The 27504-nt window shown below is 38.5% G+C and overlaps 2 protein-coding genes and 1 long non-coding RNA gene across 6 annotated transcripts in view; 2 read left to right on the forward strand and 1 right to left on the reverse strand.

Annotated features, from left to right (window-relative positions):
- The first annotated feature begins 408 nt into the window (after nucleotides 1-408).
- Nucleotides 409-27504, forward strand: part of LOC110843332 (sodium channel protein 60E) — a 45575-nt gene continuing 18479 nt past the window's right edge. For all 4 annotated transcript variants that reach the window (XM_035846590.1, XM_035846594.1, XM_035846597.1 and 1 more), the window contains exons 1-5: nucleotides 409-684; nucleotides 814-4919; nucleotides 23674-23939; nucleotides 24032-24176; nucleotides 27337-27430. In XM_035846590.1, coding sequence (XP_035702483.1) covers nucleotides 4551-4919; nucleotides 23674-23939; nucleotides 24032-24176; nucleotides 27337-27430 — 874 coding nt within the window. In that variant the 5' untranslated portion in view covers nucleotides 409-684; nucleotides 814-4550. The remainder of the gene's footprint in view (nucleotides 685-813; nucleotides 4920-23673; nucleotides 23940-24031; nucleotides 24177-27336; nucleotides 27431-27504) is intronic.
- LOC118434012 lies at nucleotides 20944-21887 on the reverse strand. The gene is made up of 3 exons (XR_004833713.1): nucleotides 21512-21887; nucleotides 21139-21408; nucleotides 20944-21041 (listed from the first exon to the last, which is right to left on the reverse strand). It is a non-coding gene; the product is annotated as an uncharacterized LOC118434012 (long non-coding RNA).
- LOC118434005 (OTU domain-containing protein 3-like) lies at nucleotides 24980-27342 on the forward strand. The gene is made up of 7 exons (XM_035846626.1): nucleotides 24980-25136; nucleotides 25200-25550; nucleotides 25625-25779; nucleotides 25838-25940; nucleotides 26005-26326; nucleotides 26384-26780; nucleotides 26867-27342. Coding segments are annotated over exons 1-7 (1461 nt in total). The 5' UTR covers nucleotides 24980-25004; the 3' UTR covers nucleotides 26868-27342.

Here is a 27504-nt window from a genome sequence, read left to right on the forward strand (position 1 = left end):
AACAAGGGATGGGAAATGACAGATTAAGTGGACTAGATTGAATGAAATCAAAGTTGGACTGGGTGCCCTCGATTTGTTGGCCATTACCGGGTTTGCTTGCCAGCACTCACAACTGAAAGTTGAACTTGTTGTTGAAAGCACTAAAAAATATCAAACTTGGTTCACTTTGAGAGGTTCTGCATTTTACATTTCTCTCTCCTTGAAATAGACTGCTGTTGTTGTGCACGTCTTTCGTGTTCATGTTTGTCCGACTTGGAAAGCATTGGCGGAGCTGCCCAAGTAAGTGGAATGGGAAGAAAGTGGGGAAAGTCTCGAGTCGATCCAACATCATTGGTGGTGGTGGTGGCTGGTCTCGACGTGAGACCAGCCACCACCACCATATTTTCAGTGCACGGGTTGAGCCCAGAGAAAGCAGACCCAACGAGAGACAGAGTTGCACCAACCACCACTCTTTCTCAACGAACGGCATCATAGCAGTTGTACAGGCAAAGCAACAGTCTCGTCTTCAGATTAAAATGAACCATGACATTGGACTCGTAAAAACTAATTTCTTAACAAAGTTTTACTGCTTAACTCCCAACTAAACTTTCGAATCTGTGCTGAAGGCCCTCGCTACGACTCGCTGTCTCTGAATACTTAACGAGGAGGACTCTGACTGGCCGGCAACAAATTTCAGTTTAAACAGTGAGTAGGCAAAAAATTATTAAAGTAAAATAAAAAATATTGTGATTAAACAGAGAAAATCAACTCGACGGGCGGGTTATTCCATCCGAGTGAGTGTGTTGCATGTAATATGTTTTTTATTCATCCTAGTTGGTGGGCTCCCTTACATACCAAACCACTGTTGTTCTTCAAGTAAGGGGAGGCATCGCGAAAGTCAGGAGAAGCCAGCCAGCATGAAAGTAGAGTACGATATTCCCCGTTGCCCCATGGACGTCTGAATCTTGCATAGATACAGGTGGATGAATATGTAACAAGGGATTGCCAAGTAGGTTACCAGAACAAAGAAAAATTGTACTTTTACAACTTGTGTTCCTTTAGCACACCTAAGGAATGTCCCACAAACGAACCATTCTTGTGTTTGCAACCCTCTAGGACTCTGAGTGACTTTGTGCATAGGTTCGTTATGAACCTCGTGAATTTTCCTCAAGGACCATGTCACTTAATTGCAACGTCGTCTAACGACTCTTTTCAGGGAAATACACGGTAGTGTTGTGTGACATTTGATAGTTGACTTGAAGGATGCATTAAGATAATAAGGGGACCTCCACCTGGTGGAACTTGACCCATGTGCAGTGAACTTTCTATATATACGGAGTCAAATAACGAGTAAAGTGACTACCAAGAGACATTGTCTTGTAACGACAGGACGACGACGAGGACGACGACGAGCAGGAGGCAAGTAAAGAGTATTAATCCGGGGTGGTTTGAGAGAGAAAAGGATCACTGTCTTGAAATCTGGAATCAATATCTCCTTCTGCTACTCCCCCCGGTCTCTCTTCGTGATAGTGCTATTGTAACAGTCCGGACCAACCACAAAAAGATTAATGTAGCAAGCAAGTGGTTGTTGCACTCAGAACCGCACGATTACGATTACTACATCCCACTCATCTGATCAAATAAATAAATTGACTTTGCCCAGTGATTCTAAAACTACAAGTGTAATTCAAGATTTATACTTTCACTCTGGGGATGCTCATATGCAGTACTTCTGCTCAGTAAATATACTCCACAATACAATCCACTCACAAACCAGACCTTTGTACATACATACCCACTGACCTACATGCAATATGATTGTTCCAGGAAAATACTTGAGATTTCTCTTGTTCAGTTGAAAGTCAAAACGTCAAGTTGTTTCTTAACCATCTGACAGCGGGACTGACAGCATTTCTTCACGCCGCTTTCAACAAATAAATAATTTTACAATAAGCGACGACCTTGCACTAATACATTCTTTCTGAATCCAGCAAGTGAAATTGTAAGAGACGGGATTATGCGTACAAAAAGATGCTGAAATTTCGGAAAAGGCATCAACTCAATTCGACCTACAGGCTACATACACCAGCGATCTGCATGTACACTTTTGAAGGGTAGAGTTCTGTCGGAGGCATCTTGAGTCAACGTCTGTTCACTTTTTCTCAAGTTGTCGAGTCCAGATAGCGCATAACGGAATCGCCTAATGACCACTTCACCACCATTATTGAGAGGAGGAAATGAGAAAGCACTGCAAACGTCTTTTAAAATATCACAAACACTGCAAAGTTGAAAACTAAGTACTGGGGTACACTTACGTCTGCATGTGTCGAGGAGTGAAGTTGTCTTTGTTCCTACACTATTCAGAGAGGAAAATTACGGAAATATGACTGCTACGTGACTACGTGAGATAAAGAATCTCTCATCGTTGTTCTCAGTCTATTACAAAAAAGCAATAAAAACACGGTTTTTATAATATTCTAACGAACTATGTATGTACGACTACTGAATTTCCGTTAGAAGAAGAAGAAGTGACATTTCCCAAACTCTGAAACTGAAACAATTGCCGGTGGAGGATGAAGAAGCTGGTGTAAATGAGGGCAGATAGGGAAACAACCAAGAGACCGTGAAAGGAAATGGCCTCTCCATTTATGCATACAACATACAAATAAATTTCCGAATACGGGTTTCCAATCACCAACGAGTTCTTCCCACTGGTTTTGACCATTTTGGAATCTTGCGTGATTGCTTAAACATCCAGACAGCAATCGAATTTTGGATTTCGTGTGTGGTTTATATAAATAAGTTAACTCATGCCTCCAATTTGTGTGGGGTAGGAAACAGCAGAGTCTCATTTACGTAAAGGAATGGACAAAAACTATGACGAGTAAAATTTAATTTAAAATTGGACTACGCTCACCAAACTAAACTTTATACATATGCAGCTGCGCATGTATACATACAAACGTCTTGACCAAGTTCATTGTAAAATATTTACTGCATATTTATTGTCGTATTATATTGTGATTTAAATTTTCATCCTCTTCTCAAACCGAGTGGGGGAAAAGAGTTTGCAATTTGGTGACAATTTGAAATATTAAATTGACTCATTTCAGGTTCATTCCCGTGGCTTTGTGGCCAAAGTTTAAATGAGTTCTTGGCGTCGAACCCAAATTCGCTCCAACGGCTGAGTACTTCAAGGCCTATAGTCCAAATAACGGGACGTATCTCCGTGAAGCATCTTATCCTCTCCAACTGAATACCACGTTATCATCTCCAATCTTTGTAATAAGCCTAATTTTGCCTCACTACATTAACAACCATACATAATATTAGCGCTTCAATGCGGTATGCATACATGCATGACGAAAAATATTCTGACGAGGGGAGAGGTGTCTAAGAGAGGACGGGAAGATCTAAAAATCTAAAATGGGTGAAAGCATGAGAGGCGATGTGAGCCAACAATGCTGATGCTGGAGTACGTATTGGGTGTTACAGTGCTCGTGGTTGTGGTGGGGTTTGCACTAAACGCTAATGCCGATTTCGGACCTTCTCCGCTCCTTCTCCTACTTAACCCTCTATGTTTTCACTAATGGAAAGCCACTCAGTGACCAAGAAGAAGAAGATGCTCCACTTCCGACGACCACTCTTCGCATCTGACCGTAATCGTGGGAATTATCATCGTATTATTGATCATTCGATTGTCCTCTGCTGCTGCTGCTTGGTCGAGCTAATTCTCCTTGTTCCATCCGAATGCATCCCCCAAATTACAGGCCAAATCATTCTAAAGGCGAATGTACTCTATGTGACTCTATTTCTGCTTGTTACACTAGTAAAGTATTTGTGGAACATATATGTCAAAATCCCAACTCAACTTAACAAGTATAGAAAATATGTGGCAAACAAGGGTGCAAAATCTGCAGGAGCAGTCTTGTTTCAACGCCGAGGAAAGAAAGTGATATCCGTGGCCACGATATGTCAATGTCTCGAGCCCACTCATTTCACTAATGGTTCATTATCAACGGCTGCAACATTTTGTCAAATATTCACCCGACAGGGGCACAAACCGGGGCCTGAACATATAATTCAGACCAATGGGGAAAGTCGTCCCAACATTTTATCCAATTCCCAAGAAAACATCAACCACAATAAGTGCTACTTATCCTTAAAATCAAGCAGATCACTATAAACAGTACAGTATTTAGTAGTGCGGCCTGCGTGTGTAAGTCCCACAGAAACAATTAGAAACTGCAATTAAAATCATAATTTGTTTCTATAGCCGAATCAATTCAGATTCAAATAAGAATATTTAAAAAAAAATCTCCACTAAAAAAAGTAATTTTGTCAATTTTTGTGAAGTTTTAGATATCGAAACACGTTTAATTTTTTTGTTCGTGCTGTAAAACCATCAAGAAATCGGACAAGAATCACAATAACACCAACATTGCATTTCGTTCCTACAACAGAGAACGCTGCAAAGTGATCCCACCCAACTTGTGTTTACACGTGGTTCGCTGTACAAACACAGAAATTGGCTGAACAGAAGCGGAGGCCAAACTTTAGCTTGGTGCACGATGGCAGGGGCGGCAGGAGCGCTCGTCGGTATGTCCAAGTCGCGACAATCATTGGGTATTAGACATAGAACATCTTCGGTGGAGGAACTCTCAGAGAGACGTTCCTCCATAAGAAAGTCCCTCGAAAGTGGTTTGGGTTTGGATGAGGAGGAAACTGTGGAAGGACCAGTTAAAGCCAAATTTATGCCATTTTTTCGTAAATTTTGGCCTCATCTAGAACAACAAGAACATGAATCCGCCAAGAGGTACGCGGACGGGAGTGTGGGAGACGAATTAGTTGTTGACGAGCCTACGGACTCCCTGAAATCGATCAATCCTTCCTGGTACGGCAGCATTCTGGAAGAGGTGGATCCCTTCATCCCTTCAGATGTGAGTTTAATAATTTATTGTCTCCTTTGTTTTCTCTTCTCGTGCATCCTCCTACCTCGGTGCGGACAGATTACTTTGCTGCGGCAAAATATTGCAAACAATACAACAATGCCAGCATACATACACAACGAGATTGCGGTAAGACTTTCAGTCAGGCCAGGAGACTGGATGCCATACGATATGTTATGAGACTGCGGCTGCGAATGAATCGCTTATCTCCTGTAATATCACTATTATTTTACGGTAGGACGACCTGTATTATTATTATTATTTCATATTTATTATTGATATGCACTGCACCAACAGGCCTCAAGCCTCTCCAACACATGTGTATGTATGTAGCATTTCTTCTCTACTCTTATTCTGAAATTCGTGGTATGAAGCTAGAGATACATACTTGCTTGGTCGATTTGTTCTTATTATGGACGAAGGGTTTGACTTTGTAACATATTCATTTGGGCCAATTTGAGATTCGCAAATATTTATACTGCATCCAGTGACAGAAAATGAATGGAGGGAGCATATGATAATTAATACAGGGCAATTACTTAATACGCAAGACACGACTCTCTCAGGGGTTGTAAGTACCATGCAAACCAACCAGTAAACTTCTCTCAGGATGCAAGTGGCCAAAACCATTTCCTTTCACATCCATCTCTCCCAAAAACTGCATGTTTGTTGTTTGTTGGTTGGTGGCCCTGTGTTGGATCTGGCTGGCTGATGCCCGTGCAGCAGTTAGTTATTGCGTTGGATTGAAGTTATAGTGGTGCTTTGTTTTACCAGTCCATTCATTCCGCCGGATGGTTGATTTCTGAAAATGGGGTTTGGCTAATTTCTAAAACATTTCTAGTTGGATTCATTCATCCTGGGATTTTAGGTTCTCTCTCCACTTTCGTAATGCTTTTAGTGCTTTATAACACCGCACTACTGGTTGAGTTATCATTCTTCCAGGCACTGTCCCACTCCTGTGACAATGGTTCTTTTCATTAGCATCGACTTGTATGCATACAATTACTATGGTTAAATCGGTTTGTGAACCAAGCAGCTCTTTCAGCATTGTTTGAAAACTGTTTTGGGGCAACTTCATATACATAATCACTAGACGGATTAACTTCGCCCCGATGTTCAGGCTGTAACCCGCATTATTGTTGTCTTCATCAGTGGAGAATAGAACCATAAAGTGGATCCCACTTTGGAGAAAGTATAAGAACAAGACTCGTATGTAGGACACAAATAACGTAGCTTGGCCAAGTAAAAAATCTGTTTCTTTCGTTCTGTAATACCACCCTTTTCTTATGGACACACATATTGACCGGTTTACTCGGTGGGCTCTTTGGGGACACACCTTAACCCTGATTTGATCTACTGGAGTAATTAATTTTGGCTAACAGTTATTTCTAGCCAACTTTTCCCATTAGAGCTAATTGAATCTATGTGCGTCCACCTTTTTAAGCACTTGAATTGCTGCAGATGGTTTAGTGATCCTCCTTATGACCCATTAAATTCATTATATTCCGAGTCATTCATTTTTGCCAACAAAAGCGTCATCAAATATACAGGCTCAATTTCGCAAAGATATACGTACATAAAGGTATTTACATACAATATGGACCCCATTGAGCGGCATACTTATTTACTTGCAGTGGTGATGTAGACTTTGTATCAGTACCACAGATCGCCACTTCACACTTGTGCAAATATGTATAAGCAGAGTGGATCATTGTTGTATATGCAAATAACTTGAAGTTGAAGTGGTATACTTTCCGGTTCGGTTTCACGTAATGCTTCTTTTAGACAATCCAATAATCTGCGATTTCCAGTCCATCAAAAGATTCAAATCCAAACCCATGCAAGTTTGACTTGCTTTGAAAACTCTTATTCTAAACGTTGTGCTTTCCACTTTTTCCACCTGAAAGCCAATGCGAAAGAACGGAATGCGGATTGAAACGGCAAAGGGCGTGTCACTGCCTATGTACGTATGCTGTCTGCCTATCTGTCTGAGACTGGTGCATGTTGGCACTTCTTGTTCGGTAGAATGGTTAAGAAATCACAAATGGAGAACCTGACAAGGTTGGACAGACTCATTTGTTTTCTTCAACTCGAACCTCCACGAGTTCAAGGGTATTGGGTGAAATTACAAAGTGGAAGTTTATTCATTCATTCATTCTGCACTGACTACTGGCACACTTCAGTTTTGTGCTTCCTCGAAATCTGCATCAACATTTTCAAAGTCTTCATCCTTGGCTAAATATACAAATTTCAGATTTCAAAATTTTGGCAGCTGACATAGAGTTCCGTATTCTATTCTGTATTCTATATGTAAACGACAATATTAGACAAAAGCCGTAATAATGCCGTAATATTTATTGTCATTGAGTCAGTATCGCTTCTTTTCAATTATCCTATTATAATTTTGCTTCATCTAATAATTAATTGCCGGGAATTAGGCTTTGCTGAGTAATGGAGTCATGAAAACTCATTTTGATGGGATTGCAATCCAACGGAGGCAAAGTTCAAACTGGGAAACTGTTTGAAACTCCCGAGGCTATAACAATAAAAGAGAAATAAAAGAGTTCACAAAAGGGTTTTAAGTGCACCAATCTCCTCCCACTGCTCTCCTCCAGCCCATGATTTACGCACACTGAGCTTCGTACATACTGCCCGTTCCTTATCCATCCATTGTACAAACACACTTGTGCACAAAACACTCAACTAAAGATAACCCAAAATACCAAGCTTGTCGTGTATGAAGTGCTTATAAAAATAGGACTTGTAAATAAATTTAGTTAAATTACTAAATTTCTTTAATGCCCAAACGTGATGTGTGGCATATTTCTACCGTACGTAGATCCCATACGATTTCATGTTCAATGATTTTACTGCGACTGGACTTAACGAATTGAATGAATGACCCTTCACGACCGAGTCAGTCTTTACATCGCCCAGATTAAAAACGAGCGAGTTTGTGAAAGCCTTTGCTTTCGATTCTCAAATAAGAAGCCTTAAAACTTTGTTAGCACGACATATCCACGGTGCACTCCATAAACATGCCCTAGACACATTTCTCTTCTCATTGCTTTCCCTCTCTGCAGTATACATAGCTCACATGAACGTGTACACACACTACACGTTTTGCATATATTAATGGATTCATTAAATGGCAAAATAATATGCGAGGGCATGATTTGATTGCACTAGGCTAAAAGTGTAGAAGGAGTCATTAATATAAATAATAGCACTATGTACGTAGAGCTTGATAGACTGACCGACTAAATAGTAATTCAGCTCTAGTGGCTAATTCATCGGTGGTGTGTGTTATCTAAAAGCAGAGTTAAGTTGAACAATGGGGAATATCCATCTGGAACAATTAACTAATTAACACTTTATTCGGCGCAAGTATTGCTCCATGGTCTTTGATGATTTAGCAACGCGACAGATTATACGAAGCTGTTTGTAGCAAGTATAGTTTTTATTCGGAAACTGCTTCGAGTCAGTCCCATTACACGTAGCTGTGTGCTGCTCAAGTGGGCTGAGCAAAATTGCCACAATGGAAATGATATTAAGAACGACGTAGTCAATCCTCTGTAAGCTGGTTTTAGAAGCAAGAATAAGTAGGGAATGATTTCTCCCTGATTTTGTGATACCGGTTGTTTTGCTAGCAAGCAATGGCAAAGACTTGGAGCGCAACACTGCAGTTAATTCAGAGTTATATTCACGAGATTAGATTGGTGTTGGTTGGGTGGTGGACGAATTGGTTAGGGACTACGGATAGTGTAAAGACCCCCCTCCAGGGCAGCAGTTAACTGAATTGGCTAAAGTGAAAGCAGAACGTCGAAATAATGAAAGAGTAGCCTTGTTGATACTCTTTGTTACCAAACTTGGCTAATACATGGGCTATGAGACCCTATTTCTCTCCTCCAGTCCCCGCTTTATTACTTTGTCTCTCTTCCAGACCAGTCTACTTTCACTGATTGTCGAGTGTCGATCTAAAAAAACAACCCATTTTTTTCTTCTCACAGAGCACTTAAACCGCATCTAATATCCTTCCTGCTCTATGAGCTACAAATAAGTAGCAGTGTTTTATTTCCTCTGTAACGTCTCAGTACTCACTGCCAATTTAATGCTGAATATTTAATGAGAATCACATTCATTGTTTCCTGTCCCGTTTTTCATACTTATTTTCATGACTTGGTCATTATTTTATAGGCATGTTCATAGTTTTTGCGTGGTTATATTTTCGATATAATCATACATAGATATCTGTCATCTATACATAGATAAATACGTGCTCATCATGTGCATGTGCAGATGGGAATGTGTCTTGTATGGATCATTTTAAAAGCAGATAAAGGAAAAGTTCCACATTTTCATGGGTTTTATGGGAATAAGATAAACTCGGGATTGCTCTACTCGATTCTCATTTCTCACATTCACCCAGCTCTCCACTGACGACGACAAAATATACAACACTTTGTGAGCCCTATTTTCTCATCCTGCATTTCTGTTATCATACACATCCTGAAAAGACGAGGATCACCAGGACACATATGCTGCAATGTGTAACGTTCGTTATACTAAAAAACTTTATATAAGCTATCTAAAGATATTTTATTCAATAGTTTAGATATAAATTCACTTTATTACTACCGTGTGGTGTTACGTCATTTAAAAAATTCAAATATTCACAAGCGGATGCAAAAATGGGAATACGAATGCACACAGAGTTTTCAATGGGATAACGTTGATTATAATAATGCTACTTAATCGTACTCTCCTTTCCCGACACTGTTTTGCTCAGTTTCAGACATCGCAATTTTTTACCATGCGACTTTACTAGTTTGACATGATATACGATATTTCGGCTTGAGTGCGCAAATAATAATGTTACCATTGTTTCTTCAATCTCGGGAGAATACGCAAAAAGATTTTTTCTTCAAGTTTCACTTTGATTGTTTCTCAAACAGATTTTATTTAGAAGCCAACCAAACTCAAACCTATGCATGTGCATTTCAGAATCAAAATCAAAGATGCCAAGTACAAATAATTTTATTATGGTTCGTGGCATTCTACTGACTAGCTCTACATCAGAATAGCGTTTGTGTGATGTGAATATCTGGAGGCTCCAATCAAACTCAAGGTTATTATATTGATCTCACCTTTCAAGACGTTTTCTTGAGGCTTGCTATTGCTGTACAAGTTATTATACTTTCTCATGAGCTGGAGCCCTGTTTGACATAACAAGATTAGTTTCAATCCTTGTTTGCTTTCATTATTGTTTTGGGAAATTTGACATGAAAAGAAGCTTAGATTGGCTTTTTTATATACCAGCAGCAACTCGAATGTATTTCAACTTTGAGGCAGGCGTTTTGTCATCAGACTTGAGACTTTAATTTATTCTTCATCCCTTTTGACCTGTATAACCTCGTGATATCTTACCTTGCTCGAGACAGGCGCCGCTGGGAGATGATTTGTCTGTGTTTTCTCCTTAGTGCTGATGGGTGGTGCACAACAAGTAGCGAGCGACTATAATTCCTTACAATGTAGTACGGGTAGCTAGCTAGGTATGTGGGTAGGTAAGAGGATTGAATAAAGTGTCATTTTGAGAAGAGATTTTCATTATACATATATTTCAAGCCAAACACCAATGAAGCCACGTGAGGACTGGGTCCTGAGCAATTTTTACTCCACAAAAATTATAGATTGTGCTCTCGCCTATAGTTTTTAGAACGACGTATTTTTGCATGAAAACGTACTGTTACTTTGTTGTCGTCTATATACGTGGCCTTGGTTTTGATTGAATTTAAAATATATATTTCCATTTTGCGCTAATAGATGAATTGGAGATGTTATCTGCGAAGTATGAAATAGTGGGGCGAACTCTTGTCAAGTAACAGCGCCTTTTTTTACTTCTCAAGAGACAACCATAAATTTTTGTGTTGAGATATCCGGGTTTCTGATCTGACAGACATGCGAAGCAATTTCATGAAATGGTAGCTCTGTGTAGTACATTGAACTAAACGCTGGATCAATTTGCTGATACTCTCGACTCGAAGCATCCGGCACTTTTCTCAAAACGAATCACATTTCCACTCTACGTTGTATATTAAAGTAACAATTTGTAAGTGAAGAGTTTTGATTTTTTATGTCTTTGACAAACTAGCCATTGAAATACTGAAATATTGATGTAGAGTTTCTCATTCAGTCGAATTTGAAAGTAGTCATAACTCAAATATCTTTAGACATGTACCTGTTCAAGGGAAATGGAGTCACTCACCTTAAAATCAATATAACTCTTATAAAAACTGTATCAAGAATGACAACTATCCAAGTCAAATGTACTTTAAAACACATGACAAAAGTTTACAACTGGGTCGAAAATTTAGGAACTGAATATTTAAGTATTCATCGAATGAAAAAATTAGCAGAAATTGTACCCAAATTTGTATACTTTCACCGGCCTTTTAGCAGAGGTTAGATATTAGATATTAGATATATAGAGGCTTTAATGGTATTTATTTACAGCTAGGCAGAAAAATCATCATTACGAAAAATATCTGTAGCTCATAGTTCGCAAAATATGGGTAGTGAAAGCAAATTTGATATATCGGATCAGAAATTACTTGAGAATAGTATGTACTTCCTAATAAAATATCAGAGTCGAAAAGCAGTATTTTTCAATGCAAGAAAAATATGATAAGTTGAACTGACATTCACAGGGATATTTAGATCACTTTCCAAAACGGAAATTCATGGACTTTTTATAGAGTTACACAAGAGTGAAAGTAAGGGTAATAATATCATTTACAATTTTTCAATGCATATGAAAGATGGCTTGTCTTCATTGATTAGCAGCAGATATAAGCTTATCTTGCTCGAAATATTCATAATAAGTTTATTCGTTGTAACAGGCAGGAGATAAGGAAATCCGGGCGTGTTGTGCTTCAAGTGGGTACAAAATATTTAGAAACAGGGTGGTTCCCCCCATTCCGTGCAAAGTAATTCAATGTATGCTACCGCTGCCCGTCCGAAATGCGGTTTTCACCAGAGCCTGTTCACAAGTCCATTTCATACTACGACTACGTACGTCCGTATGTATGACGACTGCTGTTGGTGGTGGTGGTGGCCAAGAAAAGTGTAGACGACTACCTGCAGCTCCTTTCCCTTTCGTTATTACTATGCGAATACCTGTGTGTGGGCAATAGTGGGCATTTCTATGGAGCAGTGTCAGATTGCTAGCATGTTTTCCCAGTGAAATAATATTACATCGCACCACCAACTGGCGAAGGTGAACTGTGGCCCAAGTCAGGTTGAGCTAATATACGAGTATGTTACGTATGTAGTCCGAGTCAGGTCAGGCTCAGGTAAAAACCATGAAAGTATTTTACCTGACTTGGGCAAGGAGCCAGTTGGAGTTATAAAGTGGCCTGGCTGGCAGTTGGATTCACTTATTTCAGCTCAGTTGGTTGGATTGGGATTAGATACACGAGAGAGAAAAAATAATACACGGCAGGGCAACAACTTTGCAGCAAAAAGGCAACGTTGTTCCATTGCGGCTCAATTCACATTTACTTGTGTTTTACTTTCTTCGCCCTCCCAACCTTCGATGCCAGGCCCGTTTCAGCCTCTTTTTTATAAATGCAATCTTTTCTGCTTCTGACGTAAAGAAAAGAGAATCAGAAATCCAGTGCAGCGAAGAATTGGGTGTTTCAAATATACATGCACAACGATTGAGCAAATGGGTTTAATTTGTAAAATATGACAACCAGCATTCAAGATGTGTGTAGAAATGTAGATCGCTAGGTAGACCCTTATTAGTCCTTGTCAGGTGTAAAATTGTTCCAGTCTGGTTTTCTTTAAACTATATCTGCAATTCAGACAACTTATTAAATATTTAGAAGAGCAGGAAGGGAAAATTAAAAATTATTGTGAAAAATCGAGTAATAAAGACTGAAACCTATGAATTGACGGACACATTTCTTCAGTATGCAAGAAGATTACTTATTATATGACACTTGCTCACGAATGTCTGGCTTATTATAAAATCAGCGTGTGCGAGTGTTTGGATGGATTTGAATGGGTTGTACCAATGGCTACAACATAAATAAATATGTAACACGATGGGTGCATGGTGAAAGTATTTGCGTATGGATTTTGTAGTATGGTTTTTCTAATAACAAAATACTGACTAGAACCAGGAACACCATATATTTGTTGTAAGAATGCCTCCAAGCTAAGAAATGCAGTGTCCTTCAGATAAATGTGATTCAGATTGTTGGCACTAACTGGGCTGGAATTTCACTGGATTATACAGTAGCGGGCTCATCATTGGTAGTTTAGCCGTGCTTGGCGTGGGGGATCATAAAGCGTGCAAGTGTGTGGGGCTACCTACTGGGTTGATGGCAGAGTGGTGGGCAAGTTGAGAGAGCGAATAAGATAAGCAGCTTTTATTATACATATTACAAACACCACGACCACTGTTTCCTGGAGCTGTTGCTTTCCATGCTTTCTTTTCTCCTCGGCTTCAAACTGAACTTTCAAGTGAACAAGGTCCATTCATTCTCAATTCGCGATATGCATGTACGAAAATATGTATAATCAAGTTCCGCGGGTGAATGGCGAGATGCTATTGTGCAATTCACTCAAAAAAGTTGAGTAACCAAGAAAATCAGAGTAAAATGCGATACTCGGGAATGTAAGTGTAGGATGAGAAACCGTGTCTTTTGCCTAGTATGCATCTTTTTATGAATTTTACCTCGTGGAAGTTTGCATCAGGCCAAACTTTAACCCTTGGGGAAGGGAAAGCAATATCAGTATGAATAAATCAATGACTGAAACACGATGGTAAAATGGACCAACCGCTGGGACCTCTTATTTCACCCTAAGTTACCTCGTTTTTTTCTTATAAATAAGTCCAAACAAGGCAATATTATGTTGGATAATGCAGACACATAAATTTATGTGGAATTCAAAGGACTACTCCCATCTAAATATGTACTAAACATTTATTTATTGATTATAATAAGCGAGCATATTGGGCCACTGAAATTAATTGATAATTATGCAGAAAGGTTACTTTGCTATAAAGAACTCTTTTAATGAATATTCATACGTACTTAATCATGTTTATCTTTAGAAGTTCAAAAATAATCGAAATATTGATTTGACATGTGCAAACAACGAGAGAAAGTCATGCACATTGTATTGCACAAACAAGTCGCAGAATGGGAGCCTCCTACATTGGAGGAGCTGTCTAATTTAAGCACTTAAAATTCCAGGCATGCACAATGTGAACGTACTAACTTCCCACATTCAATGATGGATTCACCTAAAGATATCCCCTCGCATTTAATTTAGCAACTTTTTCGAACCAATGGACTTGGGCCACGAGAGAGAGGAGAGATAGATTCATATCATGACGGGACAAAAGGCTAGTTTGCTATCTAATGGAGCTCATTGACAACAAAGCACACGGTTGCTTACTCTCGCCATGAGCACACCATGAAATGATACGATAAGCAAACTTTGCTTTGGTAGTTGGCATTTAGTTCTCCATTTGTTATTCTCGTGTATTTGGCGTTGAGAAACTTTGTTTTGGTTATGCGATGTGACACACTTATTTAGTTAGCACTTTTTAGGATAGGGGGTTCCTTTGGCTGTCCAGCATGTATGTATACGTACACGCGTGTGTACATACGTACAAGACGACAGGATGCGATGCGTTGAGCATTCGTAATTCGGAGATGATTTAACTCAAAGGGTTGGTTAGCTGTTGAGTAAGTCAGTATGTGCATGAGTGTACTGAGGACTGGGCTTCCATCAGAAACTTACATCATACTGTCTGTGGGTTGCATGACAAGGAAAGTGCTTTCACGCCCAAGTCGGATAAGTGACCATGGGCTTAGCAAGAGACATTGGACATGGGGATGTTAGCGAACTGCGGATTTTGGTTCCTTTTAAACTCTGCACTCAAACTTGTGGCTAAATGATTTTCAACATTCTTGCGTTCTCAGTTTGGAAAAGACTGCATCCAACAGCAATTTAAGTATGCATTTGTCAAAAGAAAGAGTAATTTGAATTGGGATAATAAGTACCAAAAATCCTATCAACGATTTTACTGGTTCCCCTGCCCCTGTTATCCTGTTGGAACTTTCTAAAATGTATGCGAGCTTTGAATGATTACAGCACTGTTAGATATTGACTATTTTGATCGAGAATTAATTGTGCATACAATTTTCAAACTTTCATTTATCACTCTAGATTGGGCAGATTTTATGCATACAGTTGGTGAAGAATCCCACATTTGCATATGTTGGTGAGGACGTTATTGAGAGGCTTTGATGGATTTCTTTTCTAGAAGACTGAAATTCATTGGCTTTGCAATTTAAATTGTTTTTAAAGTCATTCTCCACGAGATGAAGTTCGTTTTGAAAAGTTTATCGTTTGCGCATATTGACACAGGAGGATTCTCGTCGTCAGATTCATAAAACACTTGTGACGAGACTTCACTCAATGTGCACGTTGGACGAGCATGCACTTATTTGACTTGCTAAGAAATGCTTGCTAAGAAATTGAAATTCTTTGAAATGGTTGGATTGGATGGTGACTCTCTGGCCGGGTTAAGTATTTTCTGTAGTGATCAACTTAAGTGCCCCACCGCCCATTTCCACTATTTGAGAAGGACGAGGAACCGCATGCTGCAATGGGATGAGAAAAGTATAAACCGGAGGGTGTCAGGACTCGTGAAAGGAAAAATGAATTATATTGCATGAGAATGTGACTGACTGACTGACTGGAGAAGAGGAGAATAAGGTGGAGAATATTTTGACAGGGAAAAGAGTTACGAGAGTGACGAGTTACCTTCAACCCTTCGCTAATATTGAATTACGGTGACTTGGAGACACTTTTCGAGTTGATGTCCTCCGCTCCTTTCACTCACAGCATTGTGCTGGCTAAGAAGGTTTATGCCCTTCTTTGTTACTTTAAAAAAATGTACAAAATTCGAAGGTGGCTTTTGACATCGTACACAGAGCACAATGCACAATTTCAGCCTCAGCCAAAAATAATAAGACATGCTCTTCATCTCATCCTAAAATTAAACTTCGAAACTTGTGCATTCATCATGTAATTAATTCTTACAGCAAAAATGGCATAGTTTTCAGTCGATACATTTGATCCCCTGATTAAGACAATGTAAGACATCTCGATTCCAAACCTAATTAAAATTGATGAAACTAAATTCATAATTTTTGTTATGGACGTGGTTCTTGCTGGCCTATAACTATTTGTTTGAACTGGACCGCACTACCCTATTTCTTGATAAGCACATATATCGGGAGCGCTAATTTTATGACTCACAACGCTGCTCACATGATTTGTGATGGCAGATGTCAGAGGAATGTTGATAGTTGAATGGTATAAAACATTAGTATCCGAATCTGGAGTTGTCTGCTCTCAACGTTTGCCCCATATAATTCTCGCCACTATTTTGTTTTGTCCTGGAGAAAGAATGAAAAATGTATCGTGTAGCTTTCCACAGAAGAAAATCCTGCTTTATGTCGTGCTCAATACAGCAGCCAAAACCCACCAGGAACATATCCCTAGTACATACACACATGGTACATGGCTAAGTTTGCTTAAGGTAGGTATTCGGAAACATGCTAACCAAGGGAGAAAGCATATACGTGGCTACAAACTTGCTTCAAAAACCTAGCGAAATGGGTGAAAGCACGAGTCGTCGTCCTATATACGTACGTAGTCGTCGAGTATTACTTGTGCGGTGTATACAGATACCGCATGTTGCATGTCGTGCCATAAACCCGTCAGAAAGAATGGGCTGATGGATAGATTGTGTCTGAGATGAATGGCTTAACTGCAGAAAATGTAGTGTCGGATTTGGTTCAGCATGAGTGCCTGGCTTCTTGTTCTCTCCAACATGCTCGCTCGCAAAATTGTAAAATTCTAAACGCTGTAGAGTCCATTCCATTTTGAATGATGAAAAGAGCCAAAATGTTTGCATTCACACGTGCAAAACATATTTTATCGTACTTTATAAACCGTACACATTAACACTTTTTTGTGAATCGAAGTCGAGAAAACCAAAACTTGCTAGATTCACTCGGGAATTGTGGTAGATGGTTCGAATTTGAGTACTTGTTGATGATTAATTTATAACACGGAGCAGGGTCTAAAAGGTTCTGTTTTAACTTATCTCAGACGAAATGTCCAAATGGTGAATCATGCAACTCAAGTAAAGTAAGTATGTGCACCAGCCGTGCAATTATTGTGGCAATTTCACTCCCTTGCCCTACTTCAGAGAACCCACAACATAAATAATCCTTTTTTCAATTCAGCATTTATAATTGCATATTTCTTTGAAAAAATTGGAGTGCAGTCGGCAAACTGAACTGCATACGTACATCTGCGTAAATGATCTTGAAATGAAATGGAAGCATAATTGTTCCATCATTTTTCCTGCTTTTAGTGCACTGCAACATGACCAAATGCATTACACTTGTCTAAAACAAAGAAATGGAGGTAAAAACTCTTAAGATGTAGATATCCACAATTCATGAATGTGTAGGTAACTTTAATCCCTTTTTGCTTGAGCAGTAAAGCTATATTTTCAACTATGTGCAATAATTTTATGCTATTTGTGCTGGTGCTTATCACGAGACTTTCCTTGGTTTCATCATAATGAACCATCCATCAGGTCGTTTGAAATATGCAGCTACATATTTTCTAAATTTGGTTTACATCATGGCTCCTGTACGAATTTATTCCATGGTTGGAGAGATGAGGTTGAGAAGAACCACCAGCGAGAATCCCATGCATTTGACCCAAGGACGACGAAGAAAAGGAGCATTACTGAAATATTCATTTGATCTTTGTTGTGCGGTGGAAGGTAGGAAATAGAGATCTCCACATTGAATGAATTGTGCTGCGGTTTTACGCAAAAGTTGAAGATGGGTTTATGTAGTTGTTTGAGTCCCAAGACGAGATAGTTGAACCACTCGAGAATTCTCCCTATCGCATCTGCATGAATTGACGAAGCCATAAGACGTAAGAGATTTTCTCTGTGGCCGAATCTGCGTCCAAAAATGATTACCTATTTATATAAGGATCAGGAATTGTTGTTGGATTGAGACCATTGTGTATAATTCTTCAGATACTCCATGTTCGTCCTTTTTCCACAATCTGGGGTGATTTCCATGGTTTTTGCTATTTGAATTGTTGCGAATTGAGGATGAAGTACGCAAATATTTGTACTAAATATGTCTGCATGTATAGAAATCATCCAGATGGTGGTACGTACTTGTGATCTTTCACAAGTACAAAGCAAATCGATCCTTTGAAATAACATCTTTCAAGCTCTTGTTATTTTTAAGCTTGGTTAAATAATAATAATAATAAATAGAAATTGGTTGTCGGCCAAAATGGGGTCTCTCATTTTGATTTCCGCCCTTATTGGAAACGGGAATTTATTTCAGACTCGGGAAATAACTAGAAAAGAAGAGTCGGATATAACTGCCTGCTAAATCGGGTGAATTGAGATGTTGTTTATACGGCACAACCAGTTTGATCCAAATTTCATTTTTCGAGGATCTTTCATCATTAAACTTTCAATATTTTATGGGTTCCGATTTCTTCTTAAGTATTATAATCCAGATAATCGAAAAATGTATCAATGGAATAAATAAAAATTATTTTAGACGTTTTCATAATTGATTCAATTTACAATATTCCAGTACGCTTCTTACAAAAAATGGAATTATTCAATACGAGTGAGAGTATTTCTGTGTGTCGTATCTAAACATTCATCGAAACAAATATATACGTAGTATGCATAAGTGTGCCTATGTGTTGTATGTATGTATGTACAAAGAGGTTGGTCAACAATTATCGGATGATTCATGCCATAAGCACGTGTAAAATATATAAATGGCATATCATTCTCTTGTTTTCATGATAATTCGCACTTTTCCCTGCGCACTGACATTTACAATACAAATTCGTACATAACTGCATGAATAGCAGATTAAAGAAATGAACCGCAAATAAATGTACGGAATGCTTTGTATGTACGATCCTGGTGGTAGTGCCGTGTGGCCGATGAAATGACGGTAATTAATTCCCACGAGGTTAGGCGTGTCTGCTTCCTGCAGTTTGATCCACAAAATCCGAACTCATCTTTCGTTATGCGCTTCGTTTCTTTGCTGTAACGCCGAATTGATTGGGAGATTAATTTTGCTTATTTTTCTCATATCTTTCGCTTATTTGATCATAGAATATTATTATCGTACAGAGACTTTCTGCATGTATCTTCTTGGTTGTCATCCTCTTAGCAAAAGTAAAAATAAGAACATCTCTACCCAAGTAAGTACATTTATAGAAGTATAAATATTTGTCCTGGTACGAATTTAGGGGCCATGGATAGCCCTCTTCTCGACTGTAACTGTACCACAAAAATCCAATAGTAGTTTTTATCTACTCCTCCGTTAGCGCTGGGTACAACAAGAACTTGGAACAATTGCACAGAGAATGAAGAACATCAATGTCATTACGCATTAAAATTCATCTCGGTCAAAACGAATGTCCCTTGTTTTATTCGGGGCCTGGTTCCATGATGTTTTGTACATCGTCGAGTCAGACGCTTCTTTTGTATATAAAGATAACACACTTTTGCAATTGTGAGAATTGCGTCTCCTCGACACTCACAATAAAAAATTCTCCGTGTAGCAAGCAAGAGTGGACGAAATAAGACAATTCACTTGTCGTCCTCCCAACTGTGAGCATTACAGAGAGACAGCAGAATAATAACAGTCACGGACCAGGAGTATGTACGTACAACTTATTTGCATTAACTTTTTGCTAGCCTAGAATGGCATAGCTATTCGTATTCAGCGAGAAATACGCACGTTGGCTTGTTCAGTAATGTGACAAATCTAAAAGAACTTTATTTTACTCTGAATCTTATTGATATGCTAAATAATAATGAGAAAGAGAAGACCCAGTTGAACACGATTTGAGTTTATGTCAGGGTTTGGTCGGAGCTTTTACAAGCAAAAGAACACACACATGTATGTAGGTTCTCGCATAGTCTTGCATATGTAGAAGAAGCTAGTGAAGTAGGACACAGTACGAGGAATAATAACTGCAATAATCTTTTGAAGTGACGTTTAAAGCAAAGAAGCAAGTGGAGTCTATTACAGGACGAGGAGCAAGAGGAACGATAAATTTTAATAATAATCAAAAATGGCATAAAATGACTTTCTCTGACTGCATTAACAAATTCATGTTACAAATGTTGCGAGTGAGTACGTATCATAATAATATATTTCATGGAAGGATGGTCATAATCTTTTGGGCCGCCTCACCGCCACCACTGCAGTTGGAGCTCCACGTTCATATCGTATGTGGCTGCGGGCGAGGAGGAGAGCGAGCTCCGTCGGTCGAGGTGAAAGCGGAGAGAAAGGAAGGAAAACAGATGGGAATAATATAAACTTCTTCTGATCTTTCTCCTCGCGGATTTTTGCAGATGTGGAACAAAAGACAACCACAAAAGAGGTAGGCCCACAGAGGAGTGAATGCAGCTTAGCCCGGTATCACATAATAATAATAATAACCCACGCCAAAGGCTCCCTTAAACATGTACAACTCTCAAATTCGCTTATTCATTCACCACCCAACCTGGACTTTGAAATTCATTTCTGGAACAACGAGTATCACCGTCCTGCACCAGAGTTCAACCTAACCGACCTTCGCTGTGGTTCTGATTGCACATATACATGTGCGTGTATAATGCAGACGTTGCTTATTAATTGGGCCACCAAATTCTTCGAGTAGGAGTAGTACATATGCGGTAGGAGGTTTTTGGAGATTAAATGAAGAGACTGGGAGAATACAGTCAAGAAATTTTGGATGAATGCAGAACAGGAAAACCTAGAGAATTTTATTTAGCATGTCATAAAAAAGAGTCTCCACCCGAATGGCAGCCATCATGTTTTACCGATAGGCATATGTAGGTATTTATTCAGTTATGCATCGTATTTTTGTGTACATTAATCAAATTTCAAGTCTACCTTATGTCTAATTGGGGACTCCAAACCTTATGCTTTTTTGGCACTTTGGTATAAGAAATAATAATATTTACATTATAAGCAAAGAACGTTCAAATATAAAAATTCATAATAATCCAGAGTTTTATTCTAGCAAAACGTACCTGTTGAGATGGAAGTCAAAAGTAATTTGTGTGATTGGCTGCGTTATTAAATGTATCGGACATGTTTCACACATGCAGTTCCGGTTTTCTGAGTGTGCTACGAAAACGTATTTATATGTGGTCTTGGGCGAATAAACTGTGGGGTATGAATCGTATTGTTGTACAATTTGGCTGATACAATAACTACCCAGTCAGTGTAGACGTTGATATGTTGTGCGAATGCGAAGGTGGCGAGGTATGTATGTAAACGGACAACATTCCAATCGTAGTCTGTTCAAAGAAAATGTGATCAATGAACAGGTGACAGCTTCCGTTCTGTGACGTCTGTCACCCACCCACTATTACCGAAAATGGCTGCTCAACAAAAGCTTACCTCATTGTCATTTGTTTCATAGCGGTAGTTGATTAATGGGTGCCTTGGTTGGAAGACTTACAATGCAGGACGTTAATTCAATACACAATTGTGGAAAACCAACATCAGTATCAAACTGCCCCATCGAAAAGTTGGGTCGTCTTGTCTCCCTTTTGGGTTTGTAGTTCATCCTCAGTTCGGAGCACATCAAACGTAATCGATGAGAAACCCATCGGGCCCAAATTGAAATTCCTATGTGACACCGTTAAATCGAATGCTTTTATGGGACGGAAGTCGCTAAACAGAATTTCCGCTGAAGAGTGAGCCTTTTTTGGATTTGAGACTCTAAATCCAACTCAAAAAGTGGCAAATATTACGATTACTCCTTGCATATATTTAGATACATACATATACTTAGCTATTACTAGGACGTATTGCTGCATCTAGGAAAATGAGTGTGCTAACTGCTAGCCACCAGAGATCTATTAGTTTACTTCGTATGGTGTCATCATTTTATAGTTTTCATTTTGTGGGAGATGAAGATCAGATCGAAATAAAATAGGATCAACTACAAATACTTCTTATCTATAAAACTCGATTTAGTGAACATACCACTGGGGACCCATTCACAAGCGAATTATCGCCCATCTTATGGTGATGATTATGATGGCAGTGATGATGAGATAGCGAATACCTAGAGAATAAATATGATGACAAAAAAGGTCAGAATAAGTTATGAGAGTTTCCACATTTGTCCCTGACAATTGACATTTCTGGTAACTTTTGTTTTTCATGGTGTCGTTACAGCTGTCAACGCTTGTAATCTTTTCATAGACAAATGACAGTGGGTATAACACAGCGACACTTGTTAATCATACACATAAAATACTGCGTGTCGTGGACCTACTACAAATACGATGAGAATGAAATGAAATCAATATCAGTTAAAAAAACAGATCCTGTCTTTTGGCTTAAAGTTGATATATTTGCATACACCTATCTACATACACTTCTACATAAGTGATAGTGACAAAAAATCGCTTTCACTGCTCTGATATACCATCAGACAACAAAATCAATGGCCTTCTCATTTCATTAGCCCCCCTCCAGAAATTCTAATAGACGGATTTATCCGTGGGAATCTGACAGATGGACAAAATAATTTCTCTATATTCTTACCTTATCGCTTGGAATCTAGGAAGCACATGCAGATGTACGAACGAATAAAAACTCTTTTGATTCCTTTGATCGAGATGATCTATAAATGGGATGACGACGAGAATCACAACTGCCCCTCTTGAATATTCGCCTCTTGAGGCTTATTTCCTAAGAGGAGCTTTAAGCATTGGCCAATTTGAAAATGATGAATGCGTATCCTTCTCTCTTGTGCAATATCAGCTTGCTTTCCATTTATTTTGGTCTCTTCTTGTCATTATGTGTCAGCTTGTCGGACGGGCAGTTGTTCCATACATTGTATTTACCAAGTTGATTATATAGCCTTCATCTTTTTACTTAAATTGATAAACCTCAGTCTTTAAATTGAGCCAAAGATGTGAAACATTTCTTTTGTTGAATGGAGAAAGTTGGACATGTATTAATATTTGTATTGATTATTGAACAGAGAAATTGGACTCGGATATTAGACAAGGGTTTTCTGTTGCATTTGCAAAATAAATAAATAGCTGGCCTGCTGACTGTAATTTATGGGAGTGTCAATGTTACTGACATTGATGTACGTCATGTATCAACTTACAGAATTCTTCTAAAACTTCTCCACTCTTTAACACAAGACTAATGGAAACGCAAGTGTGTGTAACAATTTTAGGATTTTCACTCCTTCATGATTTCTTCTGCTGTGGTTTGGTGTGGATGATAATGCATGCTGATCGATAGCAAAGAACAATATGCTGGCGTGTATGTGCTCCCATTTTCCGCATTCTGTGTTTTAATATGCAAATATTTGCCATATTTCTGGTTTAATGTTGTGAGGGAAAGAAATAAAGTATGTATGTACACCAGCACAGAAAGCAAATACACATTCTGAAAGCGTACTCCTGCATAATAAGCGCTGTATAAGAGGCGATACATACACGAGACATGTGTATACGTTGTCTCTCTCTCTCTCTCTCTGTCTGAGTAAATTACAATAAGTGATGTAATTTTTTATTTTCTCTGCATTTCAGACATTTTGCTTGATAACCAAAAAGTACAAGAAAAACTACATTTACCGGTTTTCTTGTTCCAAATCACTCTTCCTAATCGGCCCTCTAAACCCGTTGAGAAGACTGGCAATCTGCATTGTGACTCATCAATGGTTTGACATTCTCATAATACTCACAATTTTGGCCAACTGCGTCACCCTCGCCATGGGACAAAACAAATTTCAAAAGGATGGAAAAACGTACGAGCCAGTCAAGATGAATTATGAAGCAGAGTTAAATTATATCGAGTAAGTACTACTTATTTTTTCCTTATTAAAAGTATCTGAAAGACAATCAAAATCCGTTTCAGGAACTTATTAATTTGTGTTTTGTGTAACAGGTATGGTTTTCTGGGAGTCTATACGCTGGAGATGATGCTTAAAATTTTTGCCAAAGGATTTGTATTAAATAAATTTTCATATTTGCGGAACAAATGGAACATGTTAGACTTTGTAGTCTGGATTTCGTGTGTCTCGTCCTATCGGGTAATGTGAATTTATCAATCTAATTAAAAATTTGAAAATATTCGTGAGAACGAAACCATCAATATTATTGAATAAATTAATTTGGTGGAGTTTGGCTGAAGTGGCATCGCACGCCATCTTCCAGGGTTGGGTTGCACTTGTGCAACCCAATTTGAGATTTGTGTGGGAGGGAGCGAAACTTTCAAGTTCCCTTCAAACACACTGCTCATCACATCACGTCAGTTGTTCGACTTCGATCAAAAGTTGAGTAACAAATTAATTTAATGATAACTCACTGATTATTTATTAATTTCAAACTAAAATATACGATCGACTCTCGATATTCCCAAGTATGACGTCATCAGAAACGTAGGTGTTCAATTTTTTTTACTAATATTTATAAATAAATTGTATATTTGTTTTTGTTGGTTTGTTTGTCACCTTCATTTCTGTGTTAACGATAATCAGCTATATAATTTTATTACAAGCTTATTGTTATTATTATCATTAGGAAGAAGAAAAAGCAGGCAGCTGACAAACAGAACGTAAGTCAATTCTATATATTTAATAATTAGAATAATAATAATTCCTTTGTGTTTTTTATAACAATTTCATCTTTTTTTAGCCGGACTATGATGGATACAACTCCGAAGATGAGTATGGAAATTTGGATAATGTCGGCTTTCAGAATTTCGTAAGTAATTTAATCTCAAATTTGAAATCTGAACCTGATTTTATGTACCATGTGTCTTTCCGACCATTTGTCGGCCAAATAATAAATTAATTATATTTAGGTCTTTTAATTCAAATTTATGTTCATTTTAGAGAGAACGTCGCTTTATTAAGCTAATGTATCAGGAGGGCTTCCTGATCAAGGAAATGGGTGCGGATGGCGCGTGTCTCTTCCGTGCAGTTGCAGATCAAGTTTACGGAGATCAAGAATTGCATAGCATTGTCCGGGAGGATTGCATGGATTACGTTGTGAGTTATCCACAAATTGTTATTCACAAATCGAAGTATGCATAATATATTTGCAATTTTCAGGCTACTCATCGTGATTACTTCTCGTCTTTCATAACGGAGGATTATGAAACTTATGTCTGTCGAAAGCGCCTTGCTTGGGAGTATGGAAACCATGTGGAAGTTCAGGCCATCAGCGCACTTTACTGCAGAAATATTTGCATCTACTCTTACTTGCCCGTCCCGATCGTTGTCACTCCACTGACGGAGGCCTCTGGAGAACCGATAAGCATATCTTATCATAAGAATATCCATTACAATAGCCTGGTCAAGATTGAGGATGGCATGGACATCTTTAACTCGTACACCACCGGCCACAAGAAATATCTCAAGAACAACACTCACAACATGGGGATGAGGCCTAAGAGATTTAAGGTAAATTACATTTTGTCTTCAAGTTACAAATTAATCTGTATTATATTTTTGAAGTCATATAATTATCTTATTAGTTCACGGATACATCTAAAGAGAAGGACGATCCTCACGAATCCCACGACATCGACATTGACGTCCCCTCCATGAAAAGCAAGAATGAAGATCTATTCAACAAGTTGGAAAGTTTACTTGAAGCAACTCACTGGAACGCGGTTCAGACTTATCGAACGTAAATATTAATTGCTTACAAGCTTTGTATGTGATTTTAATGCGTCTATTTTGTCTAGGTACGAGATGAAGAAAGTGGGCGTAGAGGAGTATACGTGGGGGAAGGTGAATAGTGGTCCTTCATTTACTCAGCCGTGTACGACGTGGTCAAAGTGCAAGGATGTAAGTGTGTGTTTTATGAAGTACTAAAAATTGATGAGTAATTATCACATAAATACTGATTTAGGGCTCAGGCTATTATGAGAAGTCCTGCCTGCCTGGTAAATGGGAATTTCGTGGATCGTGGGTCTACACATGCTCGGGATCAAACCCTCACGCAGCCGAACAATCCGCTAAGTTTGCTGCAGCATACCGCATCAAATTATGTGAAATTGGAAGCCAGATGTACCCGGACAGCTATCCAAAATGTGCAAATCAACAAGAACGACACAAAGCGTTAAGCCATTTGTCGCGTCTGGACCTCATGAAGCGTTTGTTTTTGGATGTAGAAGCTCGGAGAAATCCAATAACAATGTTCATTGAAAGAAGTCCTCTAGTTGCAAAAAATGGTATGCATTTATTGAAAATATGGTCATCATGAAATAAGATTATTTTCTGATTTTCAGCTGTAACCTGCCAATGGTACTCAACAGGAAGAGTTTACGGATCGTATGGAAAAGACGCACTCGAGGAAGCCTTGAAGACGTACGAAGAAACAAAGGAGGATCAGTCTTTGGCAGAACTTGCAAGAAAGACCAAAATTTCATTTTGTACTCTAAGGGATAACATCGCAAGACGTCAAATTGCTTTTGTTCCTCATACGTCAGGACGAAAAGCACAAAGCGGAACCCCCGAAGACTACAAAAAAGCGATTCGACTTTATGTAGAAGAAAAGAAAAGCTTTCAAGAAGCTGCTAGAATTGCGAGCGTTAACCCATCTACTCTTACTGATAAGGTCAGGAGCTTGGGATTAAGTCGATCATTATCGGAGGCAGCGTTGTGCAAAATTAAGAAAAAGAAATAGTATGTAAACACAAATATGCTAATTTGACCATGAAATTAATTATTAACCTCAATTTAAAAATGCATGAAATTCATTTATGTTGCAGGTGGTGTCCTAAGGGATTCGTCTGTCTGGGCATGCCAACGATGGCTGGTCTAGCTTCGACAAGTTTTTTGCCTCCATGTTAACTACGTTTCAACTCATTATTCTTGATTACTTGGAATGACTCTTAGTTGTTACTTTTTATTGTAAATGAATCAAATGCAAATTATTGTTTACATACATGAATTATTTCAATTTTTTATTTGTTATTACAAATACATTCTCGATATTATCTCTTTCTGTGGTTGATTTTTTTAAAGTAATAAGTACTTCATACCTCTGGGAACATAAAAAATGATATAAAAATATTGCATAACATTTTTACATCGATATTTTAGCAATTCTTTGGTATGGGGTAATGTAAGATACCAAATTGTTGAGCTAATTACATATAAAATCATAAATTGTTAGCATACAATATGAGTAGTTAGCTCCAAATATATTTCCCTCCTGACGGACAACTTTGAAACGCAGGGATCGGCAAGTGCATCGAGTACTGGAAATGACCTGGAAGCACTTCGTACACTGCGAGTTCTCAGAGCAGTGAAAACCATCTCAATTTTACCCGGTATGAGACTTGTGTAGTTTATCGCAATGCATTGCTATGATTTGCAAGTGGAAACTAATGTGCGACATTGTTAC

This window comes from Folsomia candida, unplaced genomic scaffold (assembly GCF_002217175.1).
Source record: "Folsomia candida strain VU population unplaced genomic scaffold, ASM221717v1 Fcan01_Sc001, whole genome shotgun sequence".
Classification (NCBI taxonomy): Eukaryota; Metazoa; Arthropoda; class Collembola; order Entomobryomorpha; family Isotomidae; genus Folsomia; species Folsomia candida.

Coding starts and splice junctions, on each gene's coding strand:
- LOC118434005 (XM_035846626.1), top strand. CDS start 25,005: ATGTATCAGGAGGGCTTCCTGATCAAGGAAATGGGTGCGGATGGCGCG. Junction 25,137..25,199: donor AGGATTGCATGGATTACGTT/GTGAGTTATCCA, acceptor TGCAATTTTCAG/GCTACTCATCGTGATTACTT. Junction 26,327..26,383: donor TCCTCTAGTTGCAAAAAATG/GTATGCATTTAT, acceptor TCTGATTTTCAG/CTGTAACCTGCCAATGGTAC.